At 34.3% G+C, this 12,854-nt stretch overlaps 1 protein-coding gene across 2 annotated transcripts in view; it reads right to left on the bottom strand.

The window, feature by feature from the left end:
* Nucleotides 1–377: 377 nt before the first annotated feature.
* FSTL5 (follistatin like 5) overlaps nucleotides 378–12,854 on the bottom strand; it is a 275,687-nt gene continuing 263,210 nt past the window's right edge. For both annotated transcript variants that reach the window (XM_032109691.1, XM_032109690.1), the window contains one exon: nucleotides 378–2,818. In XM_032109691.1, coding sequence (XP_031965582.1) covers nucleotides 2,116–2,818 — 703 coding nt within the window. In that variant the 3' untranslated portion in view covers nucleotides 378–2,115. The remainder of the gene's footprint in view (nucleotides 2,819–12,854) is intronic.

Here is a 12,854-nt window from a genome sequence, read left to right on the forward strand (position 1 = left end):
TGCTGGTCATGTCTCTCTTGATGCAGACCAGGATGAAGTTGGATTTCTGGGTTGCAAGCGCGCACTGCTGAGTCATACTGAGCTTTTCATCCACTAACACTCCCAAGTCTTTCTCCCTAAGGTTTGCTTCAATCCATTCTCCACTCAGCCTGTACTTGTGCTTTAGATGTACTAATAGATGAGCTTTTCTTTGTAGCAGCCAAAGGAAACTTTTCCAGTTACTTAAGAAAAAAAATTCTTTCCAACTGCATATTATTTTGCATATACATAAATACATCTCTTTTCATACATCTGTATAAAACAATAGGTGCTTTCAAATAGTCAGTTTTACTTGCCAGCTCAGTGTGGCTGATTGGACAATTCACCAAAGTCAGGACTGTTTAAAATTTATGGGGTTTATTCTCCTTTTGTCAAGCATTTTCTACATACAGAACATTCACGTGGTATAAATTACAGAACAAAAAATGCATGAGACAGACTACTGTAATTGAGTAACAGACAGTTTACATGATTATTGTTTGTTCACAAAGGAAAAGAGTTCTTAAAAAGGAAAACAGATTCAGTAGCTAGAAATGTAAGCAAATTTTTATCTCAGTTAAATCTACTTACCAGGAGGTTTGCTCAAGCTAAAGAGAGATCTACTGTACCACACAGGGCAGAATGCTCAATGCACACAAGATTACAATGCTAGAAAATTCCAGATTTCTAAGCAATTTTACACAATCTAAATTGCAGTAAAACTTTGTTTAAAAAAAGGTATTTTTTTTCTGATTGCCTTCAGTAAATGGAGGTCATTTTAAGAGCTTATAAGCATTCTTTAGCAAAAAACATAATAAAAATAAAAATACTCTCAAACTTCTAAGTCATTGTTCTGAGTCTGGATAGATGTTCACTGCTGGCTTCCTATTGACTTATTATTCTATTTATGGGAATCTTATTTTTCCCATTTACATGTTTAACCAGTGTTAGGACACTAAGTAAACAAACTATAAAAAATACAAAGTTTTTGTTGTTTCAGTTTTTTCCTTTTTTTTTTTTCTTTTGCATTAATCCAATTGGATGCATGGACTAGAAAACCTGTTGAGCTAACCAAATGTTTTAACAAACAGGAATCAATGGTACAATGAATAAGCAAAAATGTTATCTACTGATTGTAGACTTCAGTTCTTTGCATTTTCTTCATTTTCTTAAAATGCATTTTCTTTATTTTTAATTAACTGTTTCCTCAATGATATAAGTGAAGTTTTGTAATGTCAGGTTTTTAGAATGTGGTATACTCTGAAAGGATGTGCAATATTTCTCTTCACTAGACCTGAAACTCCTTGCTGATGCCACCCTGTGATAGCTGAAAAAATCTATTTTTTTTCTAAAAAAAGGTTAAGCTTCTGCAAGCAGCTTTCTCAACTAAGACACCATAAAAATAAACTCCAAAATGCAGTGATCAGAAAACACTGCAAATGTAATTTCTGGGGTTTTTTTTCTTGTCCATGTATGTTGCACAACTTGACACCAGGAATTTGGTAGCAAAACTTTCTTTCCAATGGCAAGCAATCCTGTAGCCACAGTGGGAAAAAATTTTATAATTTCTATGTTTGTCTTTCTTGTGAGACTTTCGCTTCAAGGCACAAAAAGATTTAACAGTGGACTGGACAGGACATAATATTTCAGCTTAAGGAGTCAAAGGTTGTTGTACATCAGCTCTTGCTTTGTGTCTGAAGCAGAACGTAACAAAATTTGAATCATATTTAACTCTTCCATTTACAAATGCAAAGTACCATATTAAATTCCCTGAAACTTTTTTGGTTGTTTTTTTTTTTTTCCTTCTTCTTTTACAATAATTTATTATCCGTATCATGAATTTCAATATTTAGTTATTTCAGTCAAATAACACAATCTCAGTTGATAATTAATAAGGAGTACCATCATCAAATAGCCATCATTTTAGTCACTTTTATGTGGAAGTTGATTCAAATTGTGTACATGTCAAAGGAATAACAGGTATAGAAGGGCTTAACAATTAAAAATGAAAATTGTGTAAATTTGAAGAATGGTGTAATTTAAGTGCAATGTACTGTAAAACTATTAACTCAGTAAATAAATATCTAACACAGATCCTTATGCTTCTCCGACCCAAATTACTGTGTTGCCTCTCTCAACTTCAGTGATTTCACAATTTAACTTATTGAGCCGTCCATCCAGGATAAACAGAGATTCCTTGGAAGGGGTCATGAGATACTGACCAAAAAGGCCACTGTCTTTTATAAGACGGTTCTTACTGTTCCAAGGCCATTCGTCTGCCTTGATGGGCTCCTTCAGACTCTTCACCATTTTAACCTTGCCAGAGGAGAGCTCCATGAAGAGAACATCAGTTTGTGTGCTGGAGCTGCAGTAGACATTGTACTGATGAGCTTCAGTGAAGGATGGCTGAAAAGCTACATCAGATATGTGCAAATTAGTGTGAATGTCAAATGCATCCTGTATTTCTCCTCTCACTGTGATGGACTGGATCCTCATGAGGCCTTTTGCATCATCAATGCTGAGAAGGTAGTGTCCATCTGGGGAGATATGTGGCACGCCCGTCACATCGCCGTTGTATCCGATCACGGAATCAGTAACGCTATCCACTATGAGCTGCGGTAGGACAGCCCCGGTGGTGTCAGGCTTACAGCAGATAAAAAGATATCCTCCAAGATGTGTATAAGCCAGTGACTGAGGAATGCAATTATAATCCTTTAAACTAATTGTCTTGATGTACGACATTGTTTCTAGATCAATTTTCTGGAGCATGGGATCGTCCTTATGAAGAATATATCCAAACCTGAAAGGAGAAGCACAAAACCAAAGTCAGAGCTACTTGTGTGCATTATATATGAATAGGGAAAGACACCATGAGCTAAGGAGACAAGTTATTATGTGCAGCGGAGTATATATTGCTATATATCTTAGCTTCAGATGTTTCAGATATTAAGCAGTTTATAATATTTAATTTTTAGTGTTCTTGTAAATTAGAGTGCATCCAAAAAAATGCCTAAAACACATTTATCTGATTATTGGGAAAGTTCTTTTTTCCTACTGACATGAGGGAAAAGGTAAACATTACTTTCAGCATATCTATTCACTTCTAACTTTTACAAAAGCCAGGAAGGAGAAAGAGATTAAATATCAATAGATAGTACATCCCACATATTTGAATTCAGTTCATACAGCTCTTCGACTTACTTGGGAACATCATCTTAACCCAGTGCTCATTGTTATTCAGATAATTATCTGAATCTTCCTTATTTTAATTCAATAGAAATGAATATCATAAAAGAATTTAGGTTTATGCCTCCTAATTATCCAAACACCATATTTCTTACAATTTAAATGACCCTTTATGCTCTTCCATACCTCAAGGAACTTTCACTGAACATGAATAATATGGTTAAATTTTTAAATCCTAGAGCTGATTGTTTTTAACCTTTTAAATATAAACTATATGACTATTCTTTAATGTTAATGTATATATTCTGACTGTACAATCAAATATATATAAATATATATATGCAAAAAATGTACTTCTAAATATTATGGAGTCATGTGGAAGTATACTAGCTTTACTTATCTAAGTAGCTTTCACAGCACTTTTCCCAAACAGCTGTTTTCCTTTGGCACATTTCTTGGCATTTTCCTCTGAATCTTTGATCCTAAGAATGAGGCTGTGTAATAATATATATAATCTAAAAAGCCCTTTCACATCCTGTTGATTTAAAGCTCTATGACAGTCAGAATGCTCCAACAATTGAGTTGACAAATAACACAGTATTTTCACACTATACTTGCAACCCCAGTGTATTTATTAGTCAGTGAACCACCAAAGTAATAGGTAAAAAAGGTTTCAGGACATCGTTCAGTCAGTTCCTCAGCATAAGACAGGGTGAATTACATCTGCACTTTCTACTGAATTGATGTAAGAACACTTTTAATTTTAGCCCCACCTTCCAAAATCCTTGCATACTGCTGCAGTATCATAAAAGCACAGAACTAAAGAACTATTTCTGTTGGAAGGCACCTCAGGATTTCATTTGGTCCAAATCCTGCCCAAAGAAGGGCCAGCATGAATCAGATTGGCCGCGATTACAATTTGAGCTGATTATGAGATAATTTTTGACTTTGATTATTCTGCCACTTATAAATACATGAATTCAGTCATCTTGGTTAGAAAAGTGTGAGTGAGGTTTTACAAAAGTCATGTCTGGAGAACTTGGAATGGATAAATTACCATTACTTTTCTACTCATGAAATCTGCTGTTTTGTCATAGAAAAGATTAGGATCATCAAGCAGAATTTAATTTTTAGGTTTTTTGGCCACATAACATCTGTTTGTTAATCTTTTTTGGTAGCCATAAAGTCATTGATTTCTGGTTCCATTATTAGTTAGTAAGCATTTTTCAGCTATAAGAAAGAGACTTGTGCTGTATTATGTACAGAATCATCCTGTAATAGAAAAGGTTAAATAGGTAACAACACTGACATTTCCCACGTCTCCATGTTTAATAACCAATTATCTGGGCAGTGGTTACAAAAGGACAATAGAATTGGCTTATTGATTGCCTTTTTACATAACAATGCTCAGCAACAATCATTGAACTATCCAGGAGTGTTCACAAGAAGATAAAGGGAAAACAAGTAATTTTAAGGTCAGTGTGATGACAGGCACTTAATTTTAATTAACAGTAAATTAATTTTCAGCTATTATAATATTATTTAATCCATTTTAATGAAAGTACATAGTACAGAGAGTTCTTGCTTTAACTACTTTTGATCTCAATTTTATGCAAACACACAATAAACTTTTTGTGTTTGAGATTGGCAAGCTGACCTTGGGATTGAAAACATTATTCTTCTCTTTCAGTATACCAACATATAGTCATGGGAAAAATCAGAAAATCTTTTTTAAAAGTGAATGAAAGGGCTCTCTCAGAGTTGCTTTTATCTAACATGGGTATTAAACCACAGACTTATATCCAAGTGAAATTTTCCAATATACATAAACATACACCAAATCCATACTGAAAACACAGCAGTCATCATCTACACGATTAAATATATAAATGTTTTTTAAAATTTGGCCTGTTGTTTTCAGAAACTGTATTAAACACAGTAATAAATTGTTTTCTGTAAAAAAATCAGACATTTAACATTTGAAAATATTTGATGCCTTTTATTCTATATATGTGTTCATCATACTTCATGGTACCTTTATTTAATTCAGGAAAAAGACTTAAAATCTCACTGTATGATTTGAGTTGCATTATAGTTTCTATCTTGCATGAAAGAAAACACAAGTAATTTTTAAAAAAAAAAGGTAACCTTTTTTAAAAAACCCAAATGAATTCTTAACCATTTTCTACCACAAAACAAATCTAAGAATCTTAATAGATATATTTTAAACTGATCAAAACCTAAACCAATTTTTTTTCATTTATCATATATCAACCAGACAAGCAAGAAGAAGAAATCTTTGCGCTGCTTGACAATTTATTTTTTTTTAAAGATTATTCCAGGTCATAAAAATGACCTTTTTCTAAAGTAAAACACAAATGCAAAACAAGATTAGCATCAATTATCTAAATCAGCAAATCTTAGTTGCTGATTTAAATTGTGATTAAAATGAAGGATTTAAATCAATGTGATTCAAAGAAATCTGCCTTGCTTATGATTATTTGATTAAGCAGTATTAATGATCAATTTATGTGATATTTTTTCATTCAAACGTTATCGATTTCAAGAGGAATATATAAGTTACTTATCTTTGCTCCTCAAATAATATTCCCAGAATACGTGTTTTTGAACGACAGGTACACTTAACCTATGTTAACTTTGGTTGCATAAACCCTCTGATTACCAAATCTGAATGTGTAGCCTAAGTTAAAGAAAAGGTCTTGCCTACCTTCCCTGGGGGTAACATCAGCTGAAAACGTGGAAAGTCTCATGTTTGAGATCTAGCCTTCCCCACAGAGGACACTGCCACTGGTTTGTACTCCACCTTCTCATTACCTAGTGGTACCTAGGTACACTCTAAACTCTGCCAGTTAAAAGGTTTGTATAAGCATTCCCCAGTGCATGCCATTAAGATAAATTTTATTTACTGTGGAATAATTAAGATCCTTTAAATGTTTTTTTGTTGAATAATCTGGTTAGTGTCAATGAAGTATCTTAGGAGCCACAGAAGAATGTGGACATAAACCTTCCCCCTAGCACAGGCATGTTTTTAAAAAAATTATGCTTGTCCACAGCAAGGTTCTCCAGGTCTCCACAGTTAGTCAGCAAACACATTTTATAACAAATCAGCTGATAACATACCATGTCTCAAGTGTTTTAACCTAAATTTCCCAAAGAATTCTTGTACAGCTTTATCTGTCTTTGTAATATTTAGTTCACAGTTCAAAAAGCCACAAGTAAGAAGCTTACAGGATCTTGGACAGATTGTTCCTGCAATGTAAACAGTGGCTTCAGCTTTGGCAATTGAGTTTAACTGAAAACTGTAGAAACCGGCTTCAACATTCTAACCACCTTATCTGATGTTGTATTTATTGCACCTGGGAGACCTACTGTCCCTTGCTCTGGAGCTATTAAAGAACTTGATTTTATATGCTACAGCAGCCAACCATAGGTATTCTGATAATCAGTTATACCAGAATGCCTGTTTAAAATGTATCTTACTTTAAAAGTGTGCAAAGAGCAATTTAATACATTTTTTTCAGAGATTGTTTATTTTCAACTTACAACTATTTACAGCTATCCATGCTATTCATTGCATTCTGTTTACTTCTGTATTGGAAACAAAGGTTTGTGAGATATGCTCTCTTTCCTTCCTTAAAGTATTGACTTCTCTAGCCCTGATAAAATATAATTCTATTTTCTCGTAACACTAACACGCAAAAGACTTTTTGCTTTATAAATGTTTTCTAGTTCAAACTTTAAAAAGTCACTACTTTGGACAGAGATGTAAAGTTAGCCTAGAACATAATATCTCTGGAGCTGAATACACTAAAAGATCAGTTATGTGAGCAGAATAATACACTGAACTTAAGCAGTAGTTTTTACTTACTGATTTCAAAGCATTGCACAGATAGTATATAGTGTAAAGAAAGCTGAATGACTGGCCTAAGGCTAATAATCCATTGGCATAGTCTGAGTGAAAATACAGGTTATCTAAGGCCCAACATGGTTTCTAACCGATCATGCTATAGGCTACCATTGCAACTGAGGTACTAAAGAGATGGATGTGAGAATGTACACACAATAAAAATATATAATTTTGAATAAGAGTATAAAAAAATCACTCTGTCAAAAAAAAAGTTTTTGATTACTAAAAATAGACAGAACTTTGGACCTGGCTGGGAGAGAAGCTGCTGAACTTTCACAAAGGATCTACCCTTCCCAAAACCAGAAGTACAGCTGCCAAAAGTAATTTATTGGAACTAATAGGATTTTATCAATACTACTGTTTAAACAATTCTTTCTTGGCTGTCATATTGCCTGTAACGTTTCAGTGCTCCAATTAAAATTCAGTCAAGCTGGACAGGGATGTAAATACCCAAACAGCCCAACAATATGGATAAAAACAAGGTGGGGGGGAAATCATTTAAAGCTGCCAGTCGTCTTGAGTGTAAAAGGATTTGGCAAGCTGTGTGTTTGATATGTTTGTCTGCCTGTTTCAGTGAGAGCTGTGTGGTTGGAGTTTTGAGAAGCTGAACAAATCAAGAGAGGTCTGTTCCTGTGCCTGTGAGGTTTGTGAGGCTGATTCTTAGTCTCTGAGAATTGCTAGGCAGAGGTGTAAGGATGGAAAAAGTAATGAAGTTCTGGAGGAATGATACAGAAGGGAAAAGGGGAAGTGAAGAAAATTGATAAGAAAAGCTAAGATTTCCATGTCTGGTATAGTTTAAAAAAACCAAACCCAACAGAAAAAACAAATAATGAGAAAATATACTTTTGTTACTTGAAGATGAAAAAGTACTTTCCAAGCCACTGGCAACTGAGGAAGGTGATAAACAGGTTTTTTTTATAGGGACATATATATCTGTCAGGTTAGATAATTTGTTCCTAATAATTTTGAACGAGTTGACTAGCTCTTAGCATTTTAATAAATCTCAGAATAACAGGAAAATTTGGAAAGTCTAAAAAAAAAAGACTGTTGAAATATTCATAAGACAAAGTCAGGTATTCCAGCTAAGCTGAACAGCTTGATGCATATCCAAGGGAAATAATAAAATAGATGGTATGAGAATGAACTACAGAAAATCATGAATATAACACCATCAACGTGGGTTTATGAAAAAATTAACATTGTCAGACAAACCTAATTTAATTTTTTTATTAGTAAACTTTCTGAAGGTAACTGAATATCAGAAGGGCATAGCTTTCTTGGAATAAAAACTGATACCTGAAGGAAAAATAATTTATCTGTAATAACATGTAGTTGTCAATGCAGAATCATAATTTTACAGGAAACTTCTTGGTACAAAAGCTGACACTTCACAAAATTTTCACACATGATTTGGATGTAAATATGTATCCATGACACTAAGGTTGTAGATAATGACAGCAAAATCATTATAATCAGTTGCTCATTCAAGCAAAATGTGTTCAAAGGTAGCCAAGTGTAAAGTTGAGCAGCTTCACGAGTGAATGAGGAATGTAGGACATGAACACAGACCCGTATCCTAAAAAACAGAAGCTATAAAAGATTTAATGATCATAGCAGACATGCAAGTCAATACGAAATCTGAGTCTAATGAGTCAAAACCAAAACACAAAAGCCTCTGACCCTCTGTGAAGTCCTTGGAGGTATATCCAGAGAGAGGTAAGAATAATACAACAGACTCATATTTGTATTCTGCACTGAGGAGACTAAACTGAGAATTCTTTATGGTTTTTTTGTTCGGGATTTTTTTTTTTTTTCCTTTCCATTTCTGCCCTTCTAAAAAGGAATATTAAAAAATTAGGGGCAAGGACAAACCTGAAAATTATTTGTGGAATGGAGACAATGGTTTTATGCAAGAGTCTGAATCCAATATAAAATGACTGCATACTGAAACCAACAACTTTAAATGAGGAATAGGTATTTTTTCCTAACAATAGGGACAATGTACCATTGCAACCAATTATCAGAGATATGATGAATTTTCTGTGGTGGGAATCTCCAGGTAAAGATTATACTACTATCTACTTGGATAAGTAGATGTAGCTTCAGAAGTATCAGATTCATTATCTGAGTCGCTTGATGACTAACTGAAATGTTTAAATTCTAAATTATATACAGAAAGTCAAAGAAGATGTTCTCATGGTCTCTTCTAGCTGATGAATATATGAAACATCATTTTTTTGGCTTTGTTCATATAATCAAAATTGCATAGGTACAGTAGATTTTAATCTTATACTACTCATTCATTTGATGCTGAGATACTAAGAATCATAAAATCATAGAAACCTCAAGGTTGGAAAAGACCTTTAAGATGATACAGTCCAACCATTCCCACAGTACTACCACCGTTACCCCTAAACCACTAAACCACATCACCATATCATCCAGATGCCTCTTAAACACCTCCAGGGATGGTGACTCCATCACCTCCCAGGGCAGCCCATTCCAATGCCTGAAAAGCAGCAGCCAAATGTTTATACTTCATGAAATAGCGGCGATTTGACACAATGCCTTAGCTCACACACACACACACACAAAAGCTGAATGCAGACAAATCTGCCTTTCTGCAGGACTGAGGTTGTGATCCCACTTTTCCACGCACTGTGTAGAAAAGAGCTGGTTTTTAAAACTTACCTTACACTGTTTCTGATCTTAACTAATTGTGAATTTCACACACTAGTTACTAATACTTTTACAATTACTGATCTTTCATACACACACATATATTTTGAAAATAAGCATCCTCCTTGACAACATATTGGTCTCCAAATTCAGGAAGCTTATGAATTGCTTGTAATATTACAACCATATAATGATAACAGCTATAATTTCATGTGGTGTGAAGGATGTTCTAAGGCTGAATGGTCATTCTTTTGAGGTTTATGGATCTACATGTAGAAGATCATGGTCAATAGCTTGGAGGAATGCAGTTAGATCACAGAGACCTGCTTCAGAACTGTTACCTGTTTACACACAGCAATGATCAATTGCAAATAAATTTTAGCCCACTGTCCAATAACCTAATTGCTGTCTTCTAACTAACTGATTAATCTGTCTTCCCTTCTCTACAGTATTATGAACCTTCTCAGCATACCAGTGTCAGATTATTAACTCTGCTTCCATTGCCAGATTTGCCTTCATCTTTCTGATGAGAAGACAAGAACAACTGTAAAAAAAAATAGTACTTACCAAATTTATCAGAAAAAAGTATTGCAAGTCACTAAGGTGACAGTTTTGGACTGCACAGGCAAGTAGATTGGGGGACGCAAAAAATGTTGTCCTCCAGTGGTGTCTACAGAACCAGCAAAGCAGGGACATCTCACAAAACTGATTATCAGTGAGATTTTTGTATGAGGTCTTGGAAAACCAAATCAGTAAGTGCATGTGCTGAGCTTTGACTACCTCAAGATATCTTTTTCCATTCCAAGTAAAGGAAAGCTATTAAATCTGAGTAAAGAAGTCTGCATTAGTACTCTATGTTCTATAAAAAGCCGAACCCAACTTACAAAGTAGCCATAATATTGTAACTTCCCAAAGCACTTGGTGACTTAAAAGGATTTAAAAAATACATCCATTCATAATTATGTGATGAAATTGTGTCTGTCACCTCTGTGCAGTTAGCCTGGTTTTTATGATTAAGCTGTTGGAAAACAAGTGATAGTTGAGAATACCTTCACTTTTCCTGAATGTTTTATGTTGATGGAATATGCAGTGAAAAGTTTCCTCTCATATAGCTTAGTATGTAGAAGCCTCCCACTGCTCATTAATTTCTGATAAATATTTATGACAATTTCAACCTTATGTCTCTTCTATGCTGTGAAATCATGCACAGTATCAGACAGCACATAAAGGCATTTGTCACAGTGCATATTGGAATCACATGTAACTTAAACCTGCCAGACATAAGAGCAAATCTTTACATTTCCAGTAATTTTTTGTACAGTCAATGCAAGTGGGAACTGTAGCCTGTGGGCATATCACTCCAATTGGAGTAAACGCTAGAACTGTGAAATCTGTGATTGTTTCTTTCTGCACTTACTCCATATGAACAAACAATAAAGATTTTAATCCCAGATTTTCAAGATTTTTGACCATATGTTGTGGCAAAAATTTAAAAGAAATAGGACTAATTATACTTAGCAACTCTATAGCAGTTTCTGTAAGAGCAGTATACTGGTTTGGCTGAGATGGAATTAATTTTTATCATACCATAATTTTTATCATGTATGGTGCTGTGTTTTAAATTTGTGAACAAAAGTGTTGATAGCTCACCAATGTTTTAGTTATTGTTGAGCACTGCTGGCACAGCATCAAGGCCTTCTCTGTTTCTTACTCTGCCTTCCCCATGAGTAGTCTGGATGTTTGCAAGAGGTTGGGAGGTGACACAGCAGGCTACCCCAGGGATATTCCATGACATGTAACATTATGTTCAACAATAAAACTTCTTGCAAAGTAGCTGTTGCTCCTGCTAGGTGGAAGCTCAGCTGCTGGCTGGGGACAGCTCACCACAGGGAGTCATTAGTTTTCCATAATGAGCTTTACAGTACCCAGACAAAGGGGAACTGAGGTAACTAAAATTTACTTGTCCAAACCAACTTAAAAGAGATGGGAAGAGTATCCTATAAGGTGGTAATTGTAAAATGCATTTTAAAAAAAACAAAACCAAAAAGCAGATTATATAGATGATTGCCTTATTTTTTAAAAACGAGAAAAAACTTGCCCATATATATAAAGTCACATAATTACAGTGACGAAGTTAACAACATTATAAATTCTGTGTTTGTCTCACAAAATAAATTCAAGATATAATTTTTCAAGTATTTTAAAGCATTTTAAATGTATTTAAAATATGGGATTTTGCTCCAAGTTTTATGGAACTATAAGCCTGTCTGTAACACATACAGAACAAAAAGAACAGTAAACCCAGGAAGTCCATCATTCTTTTCCCAAAATAGGTATCATAATTACCACTATCCTATTTCCTCAAAAAACAACCTGAAAACTCTCATTGCCAAGCTCTCATTGTCAAAGTAATCCTTATAGCAAATCAGATTATTGCTCTACCAAAACTACTGCTCTCTCTTGCTCGCATCAGATTATCAAGTGTCTCAGAGTGGAGGAAATCTTTCAACAAATCTTTCTTTGGAATAATGTGCTCACAGAAACTTGCCCATCACTGAGAAACAACTTATGACATGAGGCACTAACATTATATTTTAAAAGGTATCAATTTTGGAAATCTTACTGGGCATTATTATTATACATAAATATTGTCTGTTTTTACAAGTATTTTCACATCCTGTGTTTTTTCATACCTAATTTTCACAGTATTTTACCTGCAAAATTTCCATCACCTTAACTTACATCATTTGTGACAGATAAAAAGGGTAAAAACCAAATTTTCTTTTCCTTACATGCTATACAACTTTCATTTATGAGAAAATAGGAAAGTGCAGAGTATCACACTACAACAGGATTTATACAGCTGCTGCCCTTTCACTGCCCAAAATAAATTATTCAATCACCACCCTTTAAGGTGGGGGGCTTTCAAACCAGGAAAAAACCCCCTCTGTTAATGTAGAAAAATGGTTTATTATGGTTTAGAACAAGTAGTGCTGGTTTTACATAAAATTCCTCTCAAGTTCTTTAACAAGTCTGTTCAGCT

The sequence above is a fragment of the Corvus moneduloides genome, chromosome 5, assembly GCF_009650955.1.
Source record: "Corvus moneduloides isolate bCorMon1 chromosome 5, bCorMon1.pri, whole genome shotgun sequence".
Taxonomy (NCBI): Eukaryota; Metazoa; Chordata; class Aves; order Passeriformes; family Corvidae; genus Corvus; species Corvus moneduloides.